This window comes from Cynoglossus semilaevis, chromosome 19, assembly GCF_000523025.1.
Source record: "Cynoglossus semilaevis isolate Cse_v1.0 chromosome 19, Cse_v1.0, whole genome shotgun sequence".
Taxonomy (NCBI): domain Eukaryota; kingdom Metazoa; phylum Chordata; class Actinopteri; order Pleuronectiformes; family Cynoglossidae; genus Cynoglossus; species Cynoglossus semilaevis.
The window spans coordinates 8,971,816-8,994,918 of record NC_024325.1 but is presented as its reverse complement, the minus strand read 5'-3'; the positions used below and the strand labels follow the sequence as shown (position 1 = coordinate 8,994,918).

Below are 23,103 nucleotides of genomic sequence, written 5' to 3'. Positions count from 1 at the left end.
GGGGGGGGGGGGGGGGGGGGTTGTTGCTGTTCCATGGGAAGCACTTTGCTGGTGTTGCTGTGACTGATGTCACAGGGTGTTTTCCTCGACTGCTTCAAACTCCTGATCTCTGTGAGAGCTCAAACGCCGCTGCTACTCCTTGAGCTCTTAAATGCAGCTTTTCAGCCGCTTTGAATTTCCTGCCTTTCAGAGGGATCAAATGTTCTTACTAAAAAAGCATATCTCTTATTTCAGTTCTCAGAGCTTTGGAATGGGAGTGAACATCACCATCCATGTAATTGATTTCGTAGGGTGCCAGAGTGTTTTTTCCTTTTCATTTTAATGGGGAAGGAAACGCTTGTATTTAACGCAGAAAATCTTCAATCAGATCAAGTGCATCTGTCGTGTTCTTTGCCTTGGACACTTAGTCTTCTACAGATGGTTTCCTTTATTTTAAATGTGGGTGAATCTAGATAACACTTCTGCTCTATTCTGTTGTAAAAGATCAAAAAAAACATTTATTGATGCCGTCCCAGTAAAGAGTGAACGTCTTTTAACAGTTCTTTACTAGTTTTACTGTTCTGTGTACTTCCATCCTTAGATTCATTCAAATGGTTCAAATGGTACTTTATTTCAACAATACGTATTTCTAGACTTTATAAAGACACACACACACATATATGTGTACACAGGAGGACCTTGATGTATGTGTGAATTATTGATTATAATTCAAATATAATTTGTGATCAGATTATTGTGAGTTCACTGTGTGGTCCTTTGAAGACCAGATAACATTTTTCAAAATGTCTCAATGTGTTGCAGCTGCACTTATTGCTCTTCACTTATTTGGAATGTCACCTTGCTAAGATATCCCATGATCCCACATCAAACCTTTGTGCCATTGTAAAATTCTATGTTTTGTACAGTTTTCATTTTATATTCTGTCTTGTGCCTTTTCTTTGTAGTACCACCCTTTGTCTCTTTGCAACACCAGCGAGGATGAAAGGCAGGAGAGTGACTTCATCACCATTGTCAAGCTGGAGCACAGAGTACCCCGCTGTCTGTCACTGCCGGAAAAGGTAAACACGGACACGCCGTTGACCGCCTCGTGCGTTCCTGCTGGTTACAGTGACATCTCTGAGAGACATTTGTCTGGATGATTTCTTCATCTTTTTAACTGAATTTTAATTGAATTTTGAATTATACATGAGAAAGTTCTCCCGTCTTCAGTAACTGTGGTGTTTTGTCCAGGACACTGATCTTATAAAGTCATGGGTTGCACAGAAGAAGATGGACTTAACTGAACGCTGCTATGTAGCTAGTGGCAGTGAGCCCTGGCTTCTGATGTGAGAATGTCAAGCAGCAGCTGTCACGGGTTTGATCCCAGCCAGCCTTCTTCCCTCTTATATGAACCCAGACGGAGCTCTATAGCTTCCACCCACAGTGGTTCAGATGTATGTGCAACGACAACAGAGTTGACCCAAATTCCCTTTAAGTTTAAGTATGATCCCATACACACTGACTGGCATATGCTAACCTAGAATACCACGATTTATAACTGCTGCTATTTTTTCCTTTGTTTTTCAAGTGGTGACAAATTAGCAGGCAGAGGTAGTTTAGCGACTCAGTCCTTTTTTTTAGTCGGTGCTTTTTTTTCCCCCCTAATTTAAAGCCATGTTTAAATGCGGCCCTCCATGGCAAATATGTAGTCATTCCCACTCTTGCCTGCTTTCCTTCCTTACTTGCTGTTGTTGCTCCCTGAGTGGGAACCAAACGGAGAGAAGACGGTTGTCACTGAGGACTAGGACCAGGACTCGGGCTCACGTTGGTTTTGATTAAACACTAAATCACAAAGACATTATTTTGTCCCATAAACAAAAACCGAGTTTTTCAGAAGAACCAATAAACAGCGCCTGTTGCTTCCGAGTGCTCTCTCCACCCTGCAGACTGCCTTTGAAATCACGAGGAGCTGAAGGAGGGAGCGGGGGGGTGGTGGTGGAAGTGGAGGGAAGGGCTTCTTTTTGTTGTATCGGTCGCCTGGAAAGTATGCGTTGTCATAAACTTCTCTGCAGCCACCTGCGTCCTCGCTTCCTCACTGAGATTTGAGGCTTTTGGTTGTGGTGGATTTATTATGGATTTGTCATGCAGCTGTTGAGGAGTTTGCTCTTGGCTGTTTAAAGACAATGAATCAGACTGGCTGTGTGATGCTGGCTCAGCCAGGCTCTTTGTAAGAGACTTGTTTACAGTGCAGTCTGCCTGCAGCGTGTCCCACTGATCTATAGATACATGGACGGCCACAGCGGCATGTGTTGCACCGCACATACTCGGAATAGACGTGGGACCAAACAAAGCAAAAATCAAAACCTTGAAGTGTAACTTTTGTTTTCTTTTTTTATACCTTATACAATCACAGAGAGAAACCCGATCCATCCTGTCTCTAATCTTTATTTTACTCTCTGTGTCTATAAATCAGGGAGTTGACGTTGAAGCCCAAACTTTCAATCCTCAGCTTTTATAAGCTAGACCAAATCACCCAAAGTTATTGTTAGCTGCTGTTTCCAGAATATTTGACAAACACTTTTTTCCATTCTGTCACATTTGTTTCTTTTCCAGCAAAGTCTAATTTGGACATGAAAATTTGGATTATCTAAACCAGTAATTTTGCATTTTAGAAAACTGAAAATGTTCATGACTAAACTGTATAGTTAAATTTGTAGTTCTTTTCAGACAACATTATTATTAAAAGACTTCAACTGGATGTAGTAATCCAGTTGAAGTCTTTTAGGACCTAATGTTGACATGTTTACAGAGGCATCAAATAGGAAATCAAATTGAATCAAATCACAGCTGTTGGTTCAAGCGTCAAACCAACAATACATTAATATAAGACCATATGTCCACACAATACCTTTTCTCTTTTTAATGTGCTAGCCATGTTTAGCATAGCACAAGTTTTTTGAATCTGGTTGTTATGCTGAAAGGTTCCATAGAAGTAGCACTGTCTCCAAGCTTCTGTCTTTGAAACCTTCCGATGTCGCCCTCTGTGACATCGTACCATCACACATATACCATGAAGACTGTCATTTCAGAGTCAGGCTTTTGCTTCCTTGATATAACAGACTTCACCCGCGGTTTATTTTTGGCAATAACAAAAACACACCGCGTCTGGACTCTGATCCGAGGATACGCTTTTTATTGTTTTGGTCCATCTCGGGGGTAAACCTGATTATACTTCTGCTCAGAATGGATTTATGGCTTCCTTTAAATGTCACACAGGCTCAGGGAGCATTTTTATGTAGTGGCTGACAGTGTTCTACAGAGAGCATTTCCTGAAGCAGCTTGCTATGTTAGCTTAGCCCATCACAGAAGCGCTGTCTAAGTAGTGGTGTCAAAGTACACACCCAGCCGTGGCACACAGGTCCCTTTTCTATTTATTTAGAATACAACAGACACAATAAACTGTTTTGGATAATATTACACTCGTACATGTTAACAGTTCTAGTCAGTACTAGTGTAAAAAGAGGTCTCCACACTGGATTAATTTGCAACAAGGAGTAACCCTGTGTTTTGGCCATTTATTTACTATTTTCTGTTAAAAGTTCAGTACTGCTGTGCTCCATGTACACATTACATTATACGTTATACGTATGTTATAAGGAGAGCCCTTGGGTGTTATATATTATTTAACAGTTCTCTTTTAATTCATAAATTGTTGGAATGAGCTACAAATCAGATAATTTAACTAAATTTAACTGAATTTAATTAAACCATTAATACACAACACACCTCAAAATTTCTCTGCCATTTTTTTTTCCTCAGTTAAACTGATCTGTCTGTTTTCTCTGTTTATAGCTTTGCTGAAAAGGTTTTCAAGAATAGTCACAAAACAACACAAAAATAAAAAAAAGCAGATCATTGCTGCCACTAGGGGCTTCTTTGCACTGCGCATTTTTTAGGGTTACGCACAAACGATTAGTACCTTTGAAGACTGTTGCTGACACCGCTGAAGAATCCATGGTTTTGTGAAAACTGTTCTACATAGGCATCGCACCGTAACCCTGTCTGAACACGTCGTCCCTCGCAGAAGGCCCTGCGTTGATTCTGCCCCATTAGATGAAAAGGTCTTTAAGTCTAATAATGCTGTAATCCCGTTTTCTTTAGCTAGGGGTTTGGTGTGTGTTCATGCCTGCATATGTGGGTGATCATATTACTTTAAACCTCCCAAAACTTTGTCAGGATATTAAGTAGGTGGCTTTGTCGTGAAGAGACAGGCATATCAATCCTGAACGTGTCAGTCACAGCAGATCAGGCTGCGATAGACACCGCTGTCTTGTGTTTGTGATGTTGTCATGCCGTACGGTTGTTACATCGAACATGACAAATCCAAATATTTGCCCCAAAACAAGATGATTGACAGAACAACTTGCACCAAAGAAACCTTTTATAATTAACAACGTTGTGCCAAACAGCCTGCAGCTCAAAATCTGCTTTCATCGAGGTGAACTCCCATGGATCGGCTCAACTCTCATATTTTGTTGAACACTTGAGGATTCAAATGTTTGTAAATGGTGGAGCCGGTAAACATCGTAAAACGTTTAGGCGTTAGAATTGTCATTGTAGGATTGTTGACCCAAGTAGGAGTTCAAAGCCTCGCAGTGAGTACCTCACTGAGAGTGCCTCCTACTGCAGGCTGAGAGGCACTACACTTTTATTTTTGTTTTATTTGATATATTTTAAAAGATAACATTTAAAAACACAGAAGTCTGTGACCTTGTCCATGCTCTTAGAGAACATGTTCTTGTTCTTCACACAAAACAGTACTTCACATTACTAATATTTAAAGTCTGGCAGGTGCAGGCAAACACTGTAGCCACCCCACAAGAAGAACCAGAATCAGCCTTCATGGTCACTGTACATGTACGTCTGCATCAATCCCTGGAGAGCAGAGCAGGATTCGAACCTGCAACCCTGCGATCCTCTTACCACTTGGCCACAGGGTGCCTCCAGAAAGATCAGAAGAAGTTGTTCAGAATCAAGATTTTTTTAAATGTTAAATACAGTAGTCATACATTCACCAGTGAAAGTAGCAGACAAAAATATAATAGTTGTTCATCTCTGAGTAGCACTTTTAAAATTGTATCTCTATGTATTAATTACCTCATCAACTGAAATGAAAAAAAATACTAAAACTAAATTATTTTTTAAATAATTTCATTTTGATTAATTAATTACAGTGTCTAATTAACATGTCGTATATTTTGAATCATGTCCTAACACTGCAACTACTCAATACTTGTCTTTGTTAAAACGGCCATAAAAACACATGTTAAATAATATAATAAATGACAAAGATTACCAGCCCCGGGTTATTCAAAGGAGTGTTAGTTAACACGTAGCAGGTGCAAATTACATTTTTTTAGTCAACGACATCAGACCTGCACTAAATTTCCAAAGATAGCATTGGACCGTGGACACTACCATGTGTGTCCACTGTCCAATTCTACCATCTGTCAATATCCATGATGGCCTCTAGACGTCAGGAGGACGTTTGGACAGGAGGACATACTGTAGCGATTAGTAAAGGAAGACCGTAACTTTGCCAGGGTGACTCATAAAAAAACTAGCCCTAACTGTGGCCTTAACTGTTAGGACAGGATGAGTCGTTTCAGGAACAGGAAGTGCTTGGAAACAAGGGAAACCCATTTAGGGAGAAATAAATCACGGCCCCTGTGACAATGTTTTTGTCTCCTCTCGTCTGATTGTCTGTAGGGGGTGACACTGACCCCAGGCTGTTCCTGCCTGCTGTTTCTTAGCAGAGACAGGGGCTGGAAATGCAATGGTAGCTGTCTTTGGCCTCTTTCCTCTCGGTCCTGAGTCCAACATCTCCAGTTCATCAGAGAGCAGTTGAGGAGGAGGAACACAGGGGAAACATCTGGAAAACGGGGGATATTTAAACTTTACAGAGTAAATGCAAAAAGCAGCAGGTACACAATAGACACTTTGGCCTGTAGAAAATGTGTCAGGGTTAGAAGACTTCTCCCCTCTCTTTGATTCCTCTCCCATGGGAAGTCATTATTTGCTTATCTGTGCCATAGAGCTGCACTGCTGTCTTCAAAGGGATAAAATATGACTTTCTGCCTCTGTCTCATTTGCAACCACCTTGCTAAAGGACCTGCAAGGACCATTACTTCTTGAACAGCTAAATCCACTTTTATAATAATTAAAAAACAACACACACCCCTCTCCATTTCTGCCTTTCCCCCCCAATATAAGATTAATCATAAATCTGTTCTTGAGAGTTGGAAAAAAACTGTTTTTTTTTTTAACCTTCCAAACAGAAGGTTCTGGCCCTTTTCTTCCTGTTATCCTAAGGCTCCTTGCCTTTATGCTCCTTGTCAGATCAGTTTACACCTCTTTGATCATTTCATCTTAAAAGCAACTGCTAAAAAAGTGATAGAGAAGTTGCTTTGGGCTTTATTTTTTAAACTCACCCCTTCTTTCAAATACTGTCACAATTTTGTTTTCTTAGGTTCTTAGGCAATGTTCCTCTCAGTCTTTCCCTCCTTGTGCGAGCCGTGCATCATACTTTATTATTTTAAGTGCAGAACGATTTTTCTTTCAGCTTGTTTGACTCAGGCAACACTGTCTTTTCCCTCCCTTTTCCTCTGTTTCTAAAGTTAGACCCCGTCTAACCCACCATATCAACGTGAAGATAACACGGGAGGAAGTGCTTAGATTTGAGTCCAGCGGCCTAATGACTGCCTTCTCCTCAGTCAGTGCACTCATTATGGTTCTGACTGTAGCCATGATGTAATTCGTACTTTGATAGCCCATCTCTGTGAACTCCTATTTATTTTGTCTGTGTGATAGATGGGGTTCTGCACAGCATTCTGGGACCTGTGTGTGTTCTTACTTCCATCATGATACAGATGAAGATGGAAAAGCACACACACACGCACACACACACGCACACACTCACATGTTACAGTAGGGCTTGTTAATTAATCTACTGAATCTGCAACACCTGGTGCACCGTATTAACAAAAGCTGCAGTCTGATCCACTGACGATGGATTCTAGTCAGAAATTTCAGTTAGAAAATAAACACATTCACAGTACTTAGATACATACAAGTATTTTTGTGTACTTCTGGTCCCTAACGTGGACATAGCCTTAGCTACTTTAAGAGTTTTCAGAGGTCAGTGTTTTCCCTACGTCGTCACGCAGCGCTTTACGCTGTTTGTTTTGGTAAGATTCAAATGTTGTACTGTATTTACTTTAAAATATTTGAGTATAGAATACATGAGGAAACATTTCTCATTAAATTAGATCTGTGATAAGAAACGTTGGCCACCTGGTGGAGAGGGGGAAAAAAACAGCTGCTTGTTTCTGCTGATGGTCATGAAGAATGTGTTTTGTTCAGAGGCCAAGGACAGTAATACGGAATGATTAGTCTGGTCTGTTGTCATCACACAGGCAGGAGCAGTCATTACTGCTGGACCCAGTCAAAAATATTTTGTACAAGTGAGAGTCTTCAGACTTGTTAAGTCCAGGAAAAATCGTCTTATTCACAAGTTAAAAAAAAAGAAGAAAAAGTTGCTCAATTGTGTTGTGAATTTTTTTGCCAGTTGTTGACTTGGTTTACAGAGCAGTAAATGTATTGTGTGAAGACACACATTTATTTAAATATTGTGCTTTGATTGATTTATACCTGTTCAGCAGTGAACCAAAACATGTCAATCTTACCAGAGTACTGCAGTAAGTTTAAAATCAAAACAGAGATAAAGAAGAGTACATAGAGATGTTTTAATACATACAGTGATGTGGTGGCCATAAAACACAGAACGTTTGAATAACACAACACAATACCCTCCATAATAAACAACCACTCCTAATGTAAATGTAGGACCGCCTCAATCTGGGCTAGTAAAAATAAAACAGTCATAAAGCAGACGTGTGTACACATTAATGTTGCTTCAGATGTTTGTTGAAGGAGCTGGACTATTTAGCGGTTTATATTGTTAACCTTCTATTAGTTGATCTGTGTCAGATATTTACGAGCGGTCGAGTCCGACGTCAACAGGAGGCGGTGGATAATCCTTTTTGATTGACATAAAGACAACACTTGGTGAGATGATTATGACCTCAGGTGATTTGATTTATGTTCAGAATTTACATAAATTAGCACGATGTATATTTGCTGCAAACACAGGGAAACTCACACTCTAAAACACAGTAAAGGCAGCTTACATTGAAGAATTTAGATCAGGGGTGTCAAACATATGGCTCGTGGACCAAAACCAGCCTGCTACGGGATTCAATTTGGCCCACTTAATGAATTTTGAAAATTAAAAAATAACAAAACGATGGTGATGTTTTTTTTTCAATTATATTTCATTAAATATGAAAATATGTAATATATTGTATTTATTTGCAGGAAAACAAAGGGGGCGACATGGACTTAATGTTATTTATAGGTAATTTTGTTATGATTGTACTGGTCCGGTCCACTTGACATGTAATCTGGCCCCTGAAACAGAATTGTCAGTTTGACACCTCTGGTTTAGATGCTTAGAAAATCACAGGATCACAACACAGTGCACCTCCGTAGGTCATGAAAGCCTACAGGTCAAATCTCTACAGAAGTCATCATGTCCTGCAGCGTTGTTGTGGTTCACCTGCGTTCAGGGCTGTCATCACTTCTACCAATGAAGCGTGAGTGATTTGCCAAAGGCTGTGCTGTCTACTGCACACTGTCGACTCCTCCTGTTACCTCCAACGCTGGCCTCACTCCTTCGCCCTGCTCATTTTTTACTTTTCTTCCTTTAATGTTTTAGAATAGAATACTGTGAATTTCTGATAGATGTTTTTTTGTTTGTTTTGTTGGATATTTCACCCTTTTTACTACGAGGAAATGACATGCAGCCGTGCGGCCGTGAACTTTTCGACACTCTCTGTTTTTAATCATTAAGTGTTTGTGAAGTAGCACACCCCAGCTACAAACATGCTGAGCCTCTAGTCGCTGGATTACGTGTGTGTGTCTGTGCATGCTAGCCCGTGTCTCCGCACCCTCAGGCTGTGCACACTAACCCCCCCTGGCTGTGCTATTCAGGAAAGGCATTCAGATTAGAGTGGCACATCTCTCACTTGTCACTTCAAAGAGAGCGTGCAGAGGTCAGGGTTTCATCACGCTGTTTGCCGGCGCTCGGCACAGATGATTTGGGAAAAATGCTGACCTAAAAATAGAACGCTGTGTCATGCTCGTACAGAGAGAGCGAGAGACAGAGTCCAGATAATACAGTCCCCAGCCAAATTGCTGTTATTAAAATACCGCCATCCCTGAGGGTGGGGGACACCTTGTTCTGCCTGTGGGAGGAGCCAGGGAGCGGTGGCGTGGCTGCTGCCGAGATAATTGTACGGAAGGAGGCGTGAAGAGTTGGGACACAGAGATGACATCCATGTCCTGCCTTTTATTGCGAAAGTTCTTGGCACCGGTGCTGAGAGTTTCTCCTCCGTCTGTTGAGTTGAATAGGTTTTTCCACACAGAGATGGCGAATAGAGTCGTATGATGAGTGCTTAATGGCCCTGCAGTTACAACTGTACTATATCACTGCCTCCCTCTGATGAATGAGAACCTTCATAGCGAAGAAACATATTATTACTGCAGTATTACTCCTTTGATCTCCCAGCAGTTTAAACCCTGGAGTTTTTTAGAGGGTGGCTCTTTGGAATAGCTCTGCAGATGGGATCGGGCCTGGTCTTGCCCTGGCTTTGGTGAGAGGAGGCCTGGAGGTGTGCAGAAGCACTCTAGCGTGCAGGAAAGACTATAGAATAATCACCTCTCCTCTTCCAATTTGAAGAAACATATTGGATTTTCATTCATACCTGAAGCCCAGAGATCCATGATTCATCTATGTAGTGCAGAAGGTTTTATTGAAAAGGAGAGTTTGATTTTCACAGACCCTGAATGGAAAGGTGCTGTCCTTGAAACCGTGTGCCGTGCCAGGACATTCCTCTATTAATGACAAAGGCGAATGGCATAAGCCTCATGGTGAAACATGAGGAGGTCGAAGAGACGGTAGCAGCAGACAGGAGCGCCAAAGAGGTGAATGAGTTGATTGAGAGGAGTGGCAGACGAGGCCACAGGGCAGCCCCGCCAGCCCGGCCCGTCGACTGATCCAAGGTCAGGTCAAATACAGGACACTTGACGAGAAGAATTTGTGTCTACGATTTACCAACATTTCCCTTATTTAATTTTTTTTTTTCCCACTTTTGCCAGTCCGTCTGCTGCTGCTGGCCTTCCTCGTCCTCCTTCCACTCCTCACCTTGGTTTCACACATCCCGACTGTCTTTGTGCTCTGCTGGCTCTCTGTTAAAAACTGCATTAGAATGTTGTTTTTACGTAGCAGCAAGCGGCGGCATGTGGAGTCTCTTTTGAACTGCTCTGCAAACAGATGGAGGTTTTCATGCCGCCTTTATGAGATTAAGTGAAACATTCTCATAAAGAAGACCTCACCCCCACCCCCCGCCTCCCCCATTACAATCACATTCTCTCCCCTTCTCTCTTTCTTACCGTCTTCATCCGTCTCTTTTACTTTTGCCCCCTTTTTTTTTTTTGGTTGCCTCAGGCTTGGGCAACGACGCATTGCTGAAAGTGAAGTGGAAAGACGACAGGTTTGTGTTACCAATGGCTGCTTCCCCAGGCGAACCAAGGGAGAGTTACACATCCCTCTGGTTTAAAGGCAGAGCAGTGAACAGGTCCTGTGAGTCCAACACTGTAGGCAGAGGCCGAGACGTCTTGTTTTCCCTCTGCACTGTTAGCACGTTTACCTCTGACTCAGGTGGGGTTAGTGCCAAATGCCCCCTACCTTTGGCTTTTAACAGGGGTTTGACAAAACACAGTCACAAGGCAGGCAGTGTGTCCGTGGAGCGTTCCCTTTGCCAGGATACAATGAGACTATTTAGAAACCTTTTAATATCCAATGGATTCTTGTGACATTGCTAACCTACACGATCTACGCAGTCCTGAATCAGTGGATTCTAACCGAGCATTCTGATCTCTGATCTGAGAGTCACTGCATCCTTTATGATTTGATATATACATAAAGAAGGACAGACGTAGATAGATAGATAGATCGATCGATCGATCGATCAAAATTTCCACTAACTTTTATAACAGAGGTTGATGTTCGGCAGCCAAAGCCTAGTGCTTGAAGGATGGGGCCCGTGATTTGAGAACTGCTGGTTTGAATCCCGGCCCGGTCAGGGTTGTGTTGTTGAGCAAGCACCAGAAAATGCCGCTGCATTTCACACACAGAGAGTTATTTTTTAATCATGAAATTTCAAATCCAGGTATTTTAAACATTGGTATGTCTGTGTGTGTGTGTCTGTCGATGCATGTTTGTGTGTCTGTGTGTGTTTGCTCTTCAGAAAGACATGGCTTACTGCACGGCCTGTTCCAAGAATGAATTCCTGGAGGTTTACAAGAGCTGTTGAATGAGATGGAGGGCAGGATTGATGGGTGGAGGGGTGTTGGGGTGTTGGGGTGTGTAGGCAGGGCGGGAGGGAGGGAGGAGGGGGAAGAGGAGGAGGAGGAAGAGGAGAGAGTCTGCTGCGCACCATAGCAGGGTTGTCGGGCTCTCACTTACAGGCCTGATTAAATAACAGGATGCTTTATGAAAACAAGAACATTATCTGCCTCTCAGACGACCGGGAAAGACCCTTAAATTGGTTTCCCTTCAGATTCTGTGCGGCCGCCCATTTGTGAGCAACAGAAAAAGAAAAATTCTGTAGTAGTTTTGAGTCAAGTGCTGCCGTCATTGGTGTGAACTGGATGTTTGTATCAACGTTTAACTGTCTTTACGTTGGGCATAAGATTTCATACCTTTATATTTACAGTATTTATCTCATGTTGTTTTATTATATAGCGCCAATTAACAAAGTCAAATGTCTTGTACGATACTGAATGTGCAGATAAATACTGATTCTGAATCTGATGATGGTGATGCACTGTTAGAGTGAATATGCTTGGACGCTTTTCTGCCTGGAGAGCAGGTCTGTGGTTATGGGGAGTCTTCACTTGCAGAGACAAAGTAGTCCATTCCAAACAGAGCTGGATTACATTTCATTACAAAATCAGCAACTTGTTTGCAGTTTTTTTTAAAAGTGTTACAACAATTGTCATTTTTTGTTGTATAATCAACACAAGCAGCAGACAGACAACAAGACAGGTTTAGTTGTTGTCCCTGGCAAGAAAATAACTTGTGGCAGGTTCTCCGGTTTTATTAAAAGGGATTATGTTTGGTTTTCTCCAGTTCCTCGTAGACAAAGAAAAAAAACATCTGAGCACAATGTGTTTAATTGTTTAGGTCGACCCCTCAATAATCGACATCTCTGATCAAATAATAGGGAAGTTAGTTACTTTCTTGGTTCTATCTGCTCTAAATTCTTGTTTGCTCTATTTAGATTTTATTTATTTTATTTTTTTCTAAAGAGAATGTGTACGTGTCCGTGTCCTGTTGCTCCAGCCTTATCAAGTCATTCCACGTATGTGGGTGTGATCAATGGCCTCTCAGTTTTGCCGTCACTGGCCTCCACCGAGTCTCGTCTGCCTCCAAGCTGCAGTCACTTTCTGCCTTTTGATGTTTTTCGAAGATGTGTTTTGCAAACTTTGGTGTATCAGATGGCGATGGTCTCCCTCTCGTGTTTTTCATCTGTCAAGTGTCACAGTGCAGCTGATGACTGCAAACAAACCTGGAGGAGAGACACGGGAGGTGGAAGGAGAAGGCAGGCAGAGGGTGAACTTAAAAATGACCTCCCCTCGCTGCAGACGGCCAGATTAGTTTCACAACTCTTTCATTATCGCTCCCACCGGTGTGTGTGTGTGTGTGTGCGTGCGTTAGTGCGTGTGTGCTTGCCGACCCAGTTGAAAGAGAGACATGGAGAAGTAGCAGGAGAAGGAGAATGTGAATAAGTCCCACCCCCTCAGGCCCAATATTTTTCCTAAGAGCGCAGAATCTGCTCACCTGCCCTGACTTGTTTGCCCCCTCCCCCCCTTCTCCAGCAGCCCCACATCAAAGTTCCCCTGTGAGTAATAGATATCCAGAGCACGGCCACACCCTTCCCTCCTCCATTTAACCAAATCATCTTGTCCTCAGCCAGTACCAAGGGCCGGGGCAACAAACAGCACTCACAGCATCATTAACATTTAGAGTTTAATGATTAGCCTCAATTAGTCAACGCCATGTTAGGTCTGCATCATAAAAATATTAACAATGCATACATCAGTTAATAATAGTAAGTAAGCTAGTACATGATGAATGAATGAAAGAAGAATTAATTTAGACTTGAAGAAGAATTGGAGTTTTTAAATGTTTCTATAGCTAAAGGTTTTTCAAATTATTTTCTTGTTTTTTTTAATAAAACCTCTGTTTGATGTCACTGAATAAAACTGTAATAAAAGACAGTATATAATTGGACTAATTAAGTTGTCCGACCTGTTCCTGTCATTTTGGAATGCCGCTCAGCAATTTAAAAAAAGTGAAACTGTTGTGACAGTTTCTTTTCTTTCACATGCTCAGAATATCATTACAGCTGCAGTGCAACATGACCTGGATCACTGAGATACCAGTGTCACATACAGTATCTCTTTATCTTTTCAGTCAGACATCACAGTTCATAATCATGCAGCCCTAATCTCAATGATAATAGACAACACCAGAACCCTCTCCCTCCTCTCAGGTAAAGTGCACAACATCAACCTCCAGAAACCCTAAAAAATCTTTCCATAAACATAGTTGAAAAACCCCTCTATCCATCACAGCATACAACCATACATCACCTCACACTTCCTTACTTGTCTGACCTGTTACACAACAACTCCACCCTACAGATCCTCCTCATTTCTCCACCTGCCTTATTACCATAGGGACCAGCAGGGAATCATGCTACACATTCACACATTGCCATCGTAGCCTCCTCGTCTTAACCAGGGACACACTGGCATGTAGGCTGACACCTCCCAGCTGGAGCTGACCTTGAGAGTGAAGGAGTTAGTGTTATTCAGTACCACCGCCAGCATACACTGATGGACTTTCTCTAATGACTCCCACATGTGTTGTGTCACAACACAGTGGATGCTGGAAAGTGTAAGTGATGTGAATCAACAGAATCCCACAGACATGATTGTGATGGTTCTGCTCTCCCCTGACTGTCACCAGCCCACACCCTGCCCTCGCCTGCTCCTCCAGTAATCATGCGTGTGTTGTTGCAGTGGCTTTGTAATGGTTCCAGTGTGCCAGGCTGGTCAGGAGAAATGACAGAGCAGAGTCTCAGCCTCAGACCTATAGGCCCAGATTGCTGTACTCTGTCATTAGATGCTTTAATGTCCCAGCAGCAGCGGCCGCAGCAGCGGCGGCACTATAGCGCACTTCCCTCCCTTGTCTTCTTTCTTTTTTTTATTTACCTCTTTAACTCTCACTCCGTATTCCCACACGTTATTCCACGATATAATTTACTCTCAATAATAGGCATGCTGGGAAAACAGACCGACCATGTCCCCACAAGGGCTACCACTAGTCCAGCACAATGTTACCCACAGGGTTAAAGTTAATGCTGGGTCTAAGTCTAAAAGTATGTGGGCACATTATTTACTAGTATAAAGATTTTTTTTTTTTAAAGAATTTAACCTTTAACTGGTGATGTATCTGAATAGAAAACAGAATTGTAACTTCATTTTTCCAACATTTTCTGTGTGAGATTTTAAATATGGATTGGTGGAATTGAATGGCAACTGGTTTCAGAAATGAGAAAAGCATGCTCTGACCGGCTTGTTCCTTCATTGAGAACAAGATGTAAACAAGATGGTGGCATGAGTGAAGCAGGACCTGTGCCCTAAATAACACATGAAAGACCTTTTTTGGGCAAAGGAAAACCCAACAGTTTATTTTAAAGAGATTATATACTTATGTTTCTGCCATCAAATCCTCCCGAAATGTTAGACTTAAAGTGGAAGTTACTGTCAAAAGTCAAAGGTTATGAAGTTACTTAGTGACTCTGTGCTGTAATCATAGATGTTCAACTAATGTAACAGATGTTTCTCCTTGGCAGAGCTTTTGTGCGTGCGTGCGTGCGTGTGTGTGTGAATGCATGCGCCCGAAATATTATCACCATTGCCCTGTTCTGTTTCCCTCTGACGTCGGGGCATGGCTGTAGATGAAGGCACTTGGCCTGGTTGTGTCATCCTCACCACATTAAACTCATGACAAACACTGAGGCAGTAACCAGAAAAGCAATCTTGTCAGGGATGGAAAAAAAAAATAAAAGCCTAGACGATCCATTGTGTAAAATAAAGACATCAGAGAAGTGTTTTTGTACTCACTCGGGAACACAATGTTGTGCCAAGCCTGAGTCACACACCACACTTGACCGAGGATGTACACAAACAGCACTGGCTGATCTCAGGCAGACCACCCACTGGTGCCCAGGGCAGATGGGTGGCTGTGAGTGAGTGTGATGTTTGTAGTTTGTTTATGTACGATTGTGGCATTGTTCCAAATACTAAAATGGCACAAGAGATCAGCGGTTAGTGCTGCTCCCACACCCGCTGCTTAGGACACTGTCCTTCAGGCCTGTCGGGGACTAAAACTGCCTCTGGAGTCCCCTGGGACAGCAGGTCACTACAGGACTTTATCTCGACTCAGATGACTTCCCCACGACTATAATGTTTTGCGGGATTGCTTCTTAAAAAACCTGAGACGGCAGCATTAGCACCACTAGCTGTTTGATGCAGAAAATCTAATGAATTTTTCTCGAGCTGTTTTCAGTTGACTCTAGTGCTGTGGTATTATATACACCTGTTGTCATCATTATGTTTTATCTTCATTTTATAGATAAACACTACTTGATCAGGGAGGCTGTTCCTCCCCATCATGTTGCTTCAGCCTGGCTAGCTCATCCACTGCTGATGTCCACGATGAATCCTAAACTGAGATGAAAATAGAACCCAACATTTTTCAGTTGCCTATTAACATCTGCTATTTGTGAGAAATGTCTACTCAACATTTTTGTGGGGTTCAGCTGTGCGATTTTTAATGATTATATTAATGGATGTCCGATAAAATCGGCCGACCGATATTAGCATAATTATGTAATATCTGTAAGAATATTAATGTAAACCCAATTGCACAATGCCTGTGTTTCGTCAAATGACCTTTGACTTAAAAATAGTTTTGGGGATAAACGGCTGTATATGCAATTGAAAGTAACGAGATGGCAGCATTGCAGCTCATTTAATTAATCTATTTTAATAATCATGGGATTGTCTGCAGAATGATCGATCGGTATCAGTTGATATCAGAATCGGAAATGAAGTGTTTGGACAATAACGGCATATCGGATATCGGCAAAAAGTTAATATTGGACATCCCTAATTATAGTACATTGCATAATTATTTAATAAAATAAATCAACGTTATATTTATTTATAAATCAACTACTTTGTTGTGTTTCCTTACTTTACATTCCATTTGACATGTGAATTATGTTTGTGTGTGCGCGACCTCACGGTGCCTCTCTCGGCCTCCGTGCCCTCAGGTGTGTTTATGGCGGTGTCAGAAACTCTACATGAACTGCTACTGTTTCCTATCTATTGATGCCCTCACCCCCTCCCTCCCCTTCCTCACCCACCCCTCCAGATCACCTCCTTTTCTCTGTCAGACACAGCCTCCACCAATAGGCTGTCAGTGTTTTCAAGCGTCAGCCCTGTTTGCTGGTGTTGCACTGATGACTTCTCCACTGTGCAACTCAAACAACAAACCACAGGCATTTCCGATGCTGCAGTTGTTTTCCTTCAATTGCTAAATAGACTCTAATCATATTTGTTAAGTTGCAACTCACGAGGAAGGAAGCGTGCTTACGCTGCTGCCACTGTCAGCCGTCAGGCTTTGACAAACCTACAGATGTTGAATGGATTCAGTGTTTGGCACCTTCTCCTCACTGTCAGACCTGCGCCTGCATTGAAGGTTAAATATATCGCCTATTACTGATATAAAAAGATCTGTCAGGCCTCGTTCAACGTTGTGGCTCGGCTAAGACGACCGCACTGCGGTGTCACTACTAGTAATACTGTGATAAAATAAGACCACATCAGTGATCCCTGGAGAAATACAGTATGATATATTCACAAACTGACTGTAAGTCAAACTGTAGGAGGCCAGCGGAAAACCTCTCTGCTCAATCTGTGTGTGTTGACCACAAGCGCTGGCTTTCCTGCATTTATTACCACGATTACAGGATCCATGGGTACATAGCTGTGCCCGGAGAACTTTTGAACCCAAGGTAAAGCAAAATCCCACATGTCTGAGATCCAGCCTTTTGCTGTTTGGCCACACCCTATTAGGGGCCTGCAATTATTTTTTGACTAAATTGAGAAACGGATAGCCCCAAAAAGTGCAGAGATTGGGGTCAGATCCCATGGTCTATGTTGGGTAGCCCTTGACCTCTCTATGACCTTTTGATACTGAGCATTTCAAAAGCTAGTTGACATTGGATTCAAATCCAAAGCTACTCCGAGTCACATACAGTATATACTATTTATGTTAGGGACTACTCCAAATTACATACATATATAATGTTCATTGATGGTAATCTATAGTTGTTTTGAGGAAAAATAATGAAGTAAAATGGGCTTTTCACTCTGTGTGCAAGGTGGCGCTATGTTCTTGTCTTGCATGAACTTTCTCTTTTTTAAGTGTTAAAAAGTGAACCCAGATCAGCGCCTCCACTCCCAAAAGAGAGATTTCCATTTACTTGATCAATGGACTAGCTGAGTGATGCTTTTGCCTCAATTCCTTGAGCCAAATTGTGTTAATGTGTGTGTGTGAGTGTGTGAGAGAGAGAAAGAAAGAGAGTAGGTGCAAGTATGCAACACACATCTGCTGTTGTGAACTGTGAGAAGTAGGCCAAGTATCACTGTTTAGAGTTCAGGCTGACCTGGGTGATTAGGTGTTTAAACTTGTGTCTCCTCTTTATTTAGTGTTGACAGTTGCCAGACGCCTGAGAGCATGTGATGAGACACTGATGAAAAGGCTGATGTTTGTTTTCTCACCATCCCATGGTGGTGCCGGCCAAAGCATTTATATACTCGTGAAGAGCCTGGCAAAAAGACGAACAGCAGCAAATGCCAACGCCAAACAACTGAACGGGGAGCAGAAGACCACACACCAGGTCTTAACCCCCGGTCTGGGGGACTGGTGCCGGTCCGTAGGTCATTTGGTACCAGGCCACAGTGAAAGAATGTACTTCAGTTTTTCTAATATACTTCATTTAAAAATAATCCAGTCATATCCCTTTACATTTTTCATTTACAGATAATCTGGCAATGTTTCAAAACAAAAGGTCATTCAGACTCTGATACTGACAGAATGGAGTCTAAAAGATGTTTTATTTTGAAAATGTAATGATCCTTCAACGATGGCACTGTATTACAGGTCTGCAATAACAGCTGATGGTACAAAAGAGAACCATCAGCTGAGTAGAGCTGATGCCCATGGATTAGAGAGTATGTCGGGACATCATGGGTCACTAACTCCCACCCTTAGAAGTCGGGACCATCAGAGAGAGTCTTCAGTTAATACTTTACTTTACATAAACAATAACTTCAGTAACACATTACACTACTTGAGTAACAAAATACCCTTTCATTAGAAGATAATCTGTACTCAACTCTGGGTGCAACTGCTGACCTACTTTCCTCTCTTAATTTCACTGCATTCCAACAAGCCAACTTACCTTTGGTGTATTTTCAACCTTTGTTTTGATCTTGATTCTAATTGGCCTCTGTTATTTTTAGTGTTTCTGTTGTTGATCTGTGGTTTCCCTTTTATCTTTTGTGGTATTTTTTTTTCTTTCTCGTCTCTTGTGCAGTCGTTCCACTGTGTTCTGTTTCGCAGGTCAGGAGAAAGTGACGTAATACGCGACGGGAACCGATTACGGTGTGCTTCTGAGTTATTGCACAAGTTGAATGAGGACTTCGCAGAAATTTTAATTATAATATTTTTGTTAGTCAGGAAGATGGGGAAATGAATGACACATAGCAAGGGGATGAGCAGAGACATGCAGTGAGAATTAGACAACTCTGTGCATGTCAAAATAGATGGTTCTTATTAAGCACTTGATACGTGTATACACATGTCATAATCTGATCATTTAATTATACATCACTGTAAACAGTGCAGTTAGTAAATTTCTATTCAGGATAATTACAAACGAAATAAAGATGTGCTGCACGTGTAAACACAGCTTCTCCACACAGTGTTCTTCTAGTTGTATGCTGAAGTTTGATGTGTTTTTATTTACATTACATTAAAAGACACTGCACAAGCAAAGCCATACAAAAACTCTTTCGACTTTTCCGACCCAACGAAACATAGTGCTCTGGCCGTTATTCGCATATCGTGACCTCATTCTCACTTCCTGTAAATCTTCATTTACAGTATCTCCAGAGTCAGATGCCACAGATATGTGATGTGGCTTTCTCTTCTCTTCACTGTGTCAGGTGGAAAAGCTGCTGAAAATGTAGTTCTTTGCAGCGAGACCAGATGCATGTGGAATGACCGCCACCTAGTGGTAGCTTTGAGATACTGTCTCTGTATTTGTCTGTGACAATACCGGACTTGCTAATGAGCAGTAAATGTGTCAGTTGGTCTTCATATAGATCACACGGGGCTGCAGTTGACCGACAGTTGTCTTCTGCTTTTGTGTTTTTTCACTCAGGCTCGCATGGCCCTGGAGAAAGGAGCTCAGGCCGTCATATTTGATGTCAGTGACGACGCCAAGGCTGCTGCTGAGGTGAGCATTTTACCAAAAACTCGGCTTCATTATCTACATGTAGTGTTTAAATTAATGCAGATGTAACCGCTTATTTTCTAGGGGCTTTAAAACCAATGATTTAAACTAGAGGGTTGTGGACGTGTAGCTCTTCACTCGCATTGAGAAATGAAATAAACATTAGTTAAATTGGATGCCTTTCCACAGCGCACCTGATGATCTGTCACACCACACTAGTGTGCCACGACCCAGTGGTTGGGAATCGCTGGTCTAAACTGAACATTGTGTTGGTGTTGACTTGTCGGTTCATCATAATCTTGAAGAGAATATAAGTTTGTGAAACATTTGTGATTTTATTAAATGCTTAATCGGTGATTCTTCATAAAACCCCTGGAAATTATTAAAAATTGAATTTTTCTACACACGCTCACACAGTTGCGAGAAACAGAAGCACTTCCCCGTCCCGTGGTGCTGGTGGAGGCTGAGGACGCTGAGGAGCTGATGGGTTTGGTCAACAAGAACGAGGAGGCCAAAGTTCGCATTGAGATCTTGATTGAGCAGTCGAAATGGGTGAGCACCGAGTACACATCTGTAAAGTACTGTAAAGTACTTTTACTGTGTTGTGAGTTTTTTGTGCAAGGTAATAATTTTCTGTGAATGAACACGATGTGCTTTCCAACTCCCTTCTCTCTGTCAGCCACATTACGATGTTGGTATCCTGCTCACCGTCTTCCTGGCCATTTTGACCATCGTCCTAATCTTTGTCTTTCGCTACAAGTGCAAGTCCAGTAGGACATGGGTGAGTAAAAACCACAGATTCCATAGTAAATAAGGTTTCATGCTCCTATAAGCTGCAGCTGATAAAAGTCAGAGCTTTGTTAAATGACTAGCTAAATTACTTTTTTCAAGTTCCAAATGTATGTGTAGACACTTGGTTCAGGCCACATATCAAAGCTCTCTCTTCCACCGACAGGACTCTGTTCATCAGCAGACGATGCGGGCTATTAAACGACTGAAGATCAGAATCTACAGGTCTCCTGACTGCTCCGGTTCACAGCACCAGCGAGGGGCCTGGGGGTCTGCTAGCTCCAACTCAAACCCTGTCTGCGCTATTTGTCTGGAGGAGTTCCAGGATGGGCAGGTGGGAGGGGGAGATGGATGAGCATGTTTGTAATTAGGTAAAAAAAAAAAAAGTAACCATTCTGTGAATTCTTCCTGTGCCTCAGCATTTGAGGATCGTCTCCTGTGATCACGAGTTTCATAAAGACTGTGTGGATCCCTGGCTACTGCAGCACCGCACCTGTCCCCTCTGCAAGCACAACATCATGGGTGAGGACAAGTATAGTTACAGTTAAGTTACCTTTTTCCAAAAGCTCTTTTGCTCCACAATCAAACGCAAACTGTCTTTTCCTTTACCATAATTGAGCCACGGTTTTTTACATTTTCTCTGAATTATTTAAATCATCGTCACATCCTGACAGACAAACTCACTATTAAACTCAATGTGCCACATGACTGTTAACAAACTGCCGAATGAGCCCGGAACAAGCATGCACTTTGTAAACTGTACCCAGAATTTTATGACATTTTGGTACTAGAGAGAGAGCGTGTAATTCCCATTTCTCTCCTGCAGGAGGCGCTATGCCATTCTAACTGTTTCTGTGTTCCACAGGGACAGAGCGGCAACCACCAAGGAACAGGCTCCAGCAAAGTTCAGAACAGAGTCAGCGTTTCCTGCACCCTCAGTCTTACAGCAGCGCACACAACCACCCCTTCCCTCAGCACGCAATTCCTTTCTCCATGAGACCCCACTACCCACATGGACCATCTGGACCGTACCCTTCACTGGGCCACTACAGTGGTTCTTCTCCCATGGAACCTCAGACTCTGCGATTCCTCACCAGCAGACAGCACGGCTCTGGCTGTGGCCACCGCATGCCTGCAGAGGGCGCTCCGAGGTCCCACAGGATTGGTAACAACTGTAGGACATCCACTCACCACTACGCTCCGCGTCGTACCTGTCAGAACTATCGATCGTCCTGCCCAACCCAGCGCAGTGCGTCCTGCTCCAGGCTGCACCCCACTGCCGCCGTTACCCCACAGACGCGTGGAGCACCTGCCCACAGTCGTCACGACGAGGGCAGCTGCTCAGGGGGCAGTTACCACACGGAGCGCAGTGGATATTTAGCTGACGGGCCTGCAAGTGACTCTAGCTCCGGGCCCTGCCACGGCTCTTCTAGCGATTCAGTTCTTAACTGTACTGATGTATCATTGCAGGGAGTGTACGGCAGCTGGTCCACGTTCCGTAGTTCTCTGAGTAGTGACTATGATCCGTTTGTGTATTATGGGCCAAGTGCTGGCCGGGATCCCCGAAAGAACAGCCTGGAGCACGAACCTCAGGTTCGGCCCAGGTCTCTGGACTCTGTGGGGAACAAAACGGGCTGCCCCGAAGAACAGCCGCAGACCGTGTTTAGTCACATCCACTACCATCGCCACAGACACCACCACTACGAGGAGGGGGAGCACAGCCCCGGCCTGAGCAGAGGTTCTGACGAGGAGCAGGGTGCTGCCGCCGCCGCCGCCGCCGTCGTCGCCGCTGCAGCTGTTCCTGTTCCCGCCGCTCCTGCTACACTTGTTGTGGGCAGAGACTCTCCTGTGTTCTCTCCTAAACACAGCCCCTGTCAGTGCCCCAAACCACACCCCCCAGATCGTCTCAGTCCGGGTCAGGCAGAGTGTCAGGACCAAGAACTCGGCGGTTCTTCTGAACCTCCGGTTCCACTGTCCCCGATCCCCTTACAGCTCCCTCCCCACTGCTGCCACCAGGGACCCGCACACCCACATCCTCCTCGAATGGGTGGCTGTGTGCTGGACGGCCCCTCTGTTTGTTTTCACCAGAGCCTGGATTTGCAGGATAATCATAGCATACACATTCACTACAGCCAGGACACAGGCTTCTGCTGCTCACCGCCCGAGCTGCACCCGGCTCTGCTCCCGGTCCCCCTGATTCTGGACTCTGGGGGGGTGGAGGAGTGGCCATGTTGCAGCGGGGCTCACGTGGTGTGGCAAAAGAGGGTGCAGCAGGCTCACTCTGAGCCTCAACTGCTGGCCCCTGGCCCATCCATGGACAGGTCTCCCTGCAGGTTCCACCACGGGCCAGGGCCTGAGTGCAACACGGACATTTGTTTATACTGCCAAACATTACACCACAATCAGGGTGAGTGTGAACAAAAACACTAGCAACGAAAGAGAATTTTAGCCATTGTTTATTTCTACCAAAATAAGTATCTTTGTTTTTTGA

General features: G+C 43.2%; 1 protein-coding gene across 2 annotated transcripts in view; it reads left to right on the top strand.

Annotated features, from left to right (window-relative positions):
* The window catches only part of rnf43 (ring finger protein 43), a 64,139-nt gene that overhangs the window by 38,494 nt on the left and 2,542 nt on the right, over positions 1–23,103 (top strand). The window contains exons 2-8 of one of the 2 annotated variants that reach the window (XM_025065554.1): positions 945–1,058; positions 19,752–19,826; positions 20,241–20,375; positions 20,503–20,604; positions 20,779–20,946; positions 21,032–21,155; positions 21,478–23,019. In XM_025065554.1, the coding sequence (XP_024921322.1) occupies positions 945–1,058; positions 19,752–19,826; positions 20,241–20,375; positions 20,503–20,604; positions 20,779–20,946; positions 21,032–21,155; positions 21,478–23,019 (2,260 nt within the window). The remainder of the gene's footprint in view (positions 1–944; positions 1,059–19,751; positions 19,827–20,240; positions 20,376–20,502; positions 20,605–20,778; positions 20,947–21,031; positions 21,156–21,477; positions 23,020–23,103) is intronic. The other variant, XM_008332787.3, reaches the window with a different exon arrangement.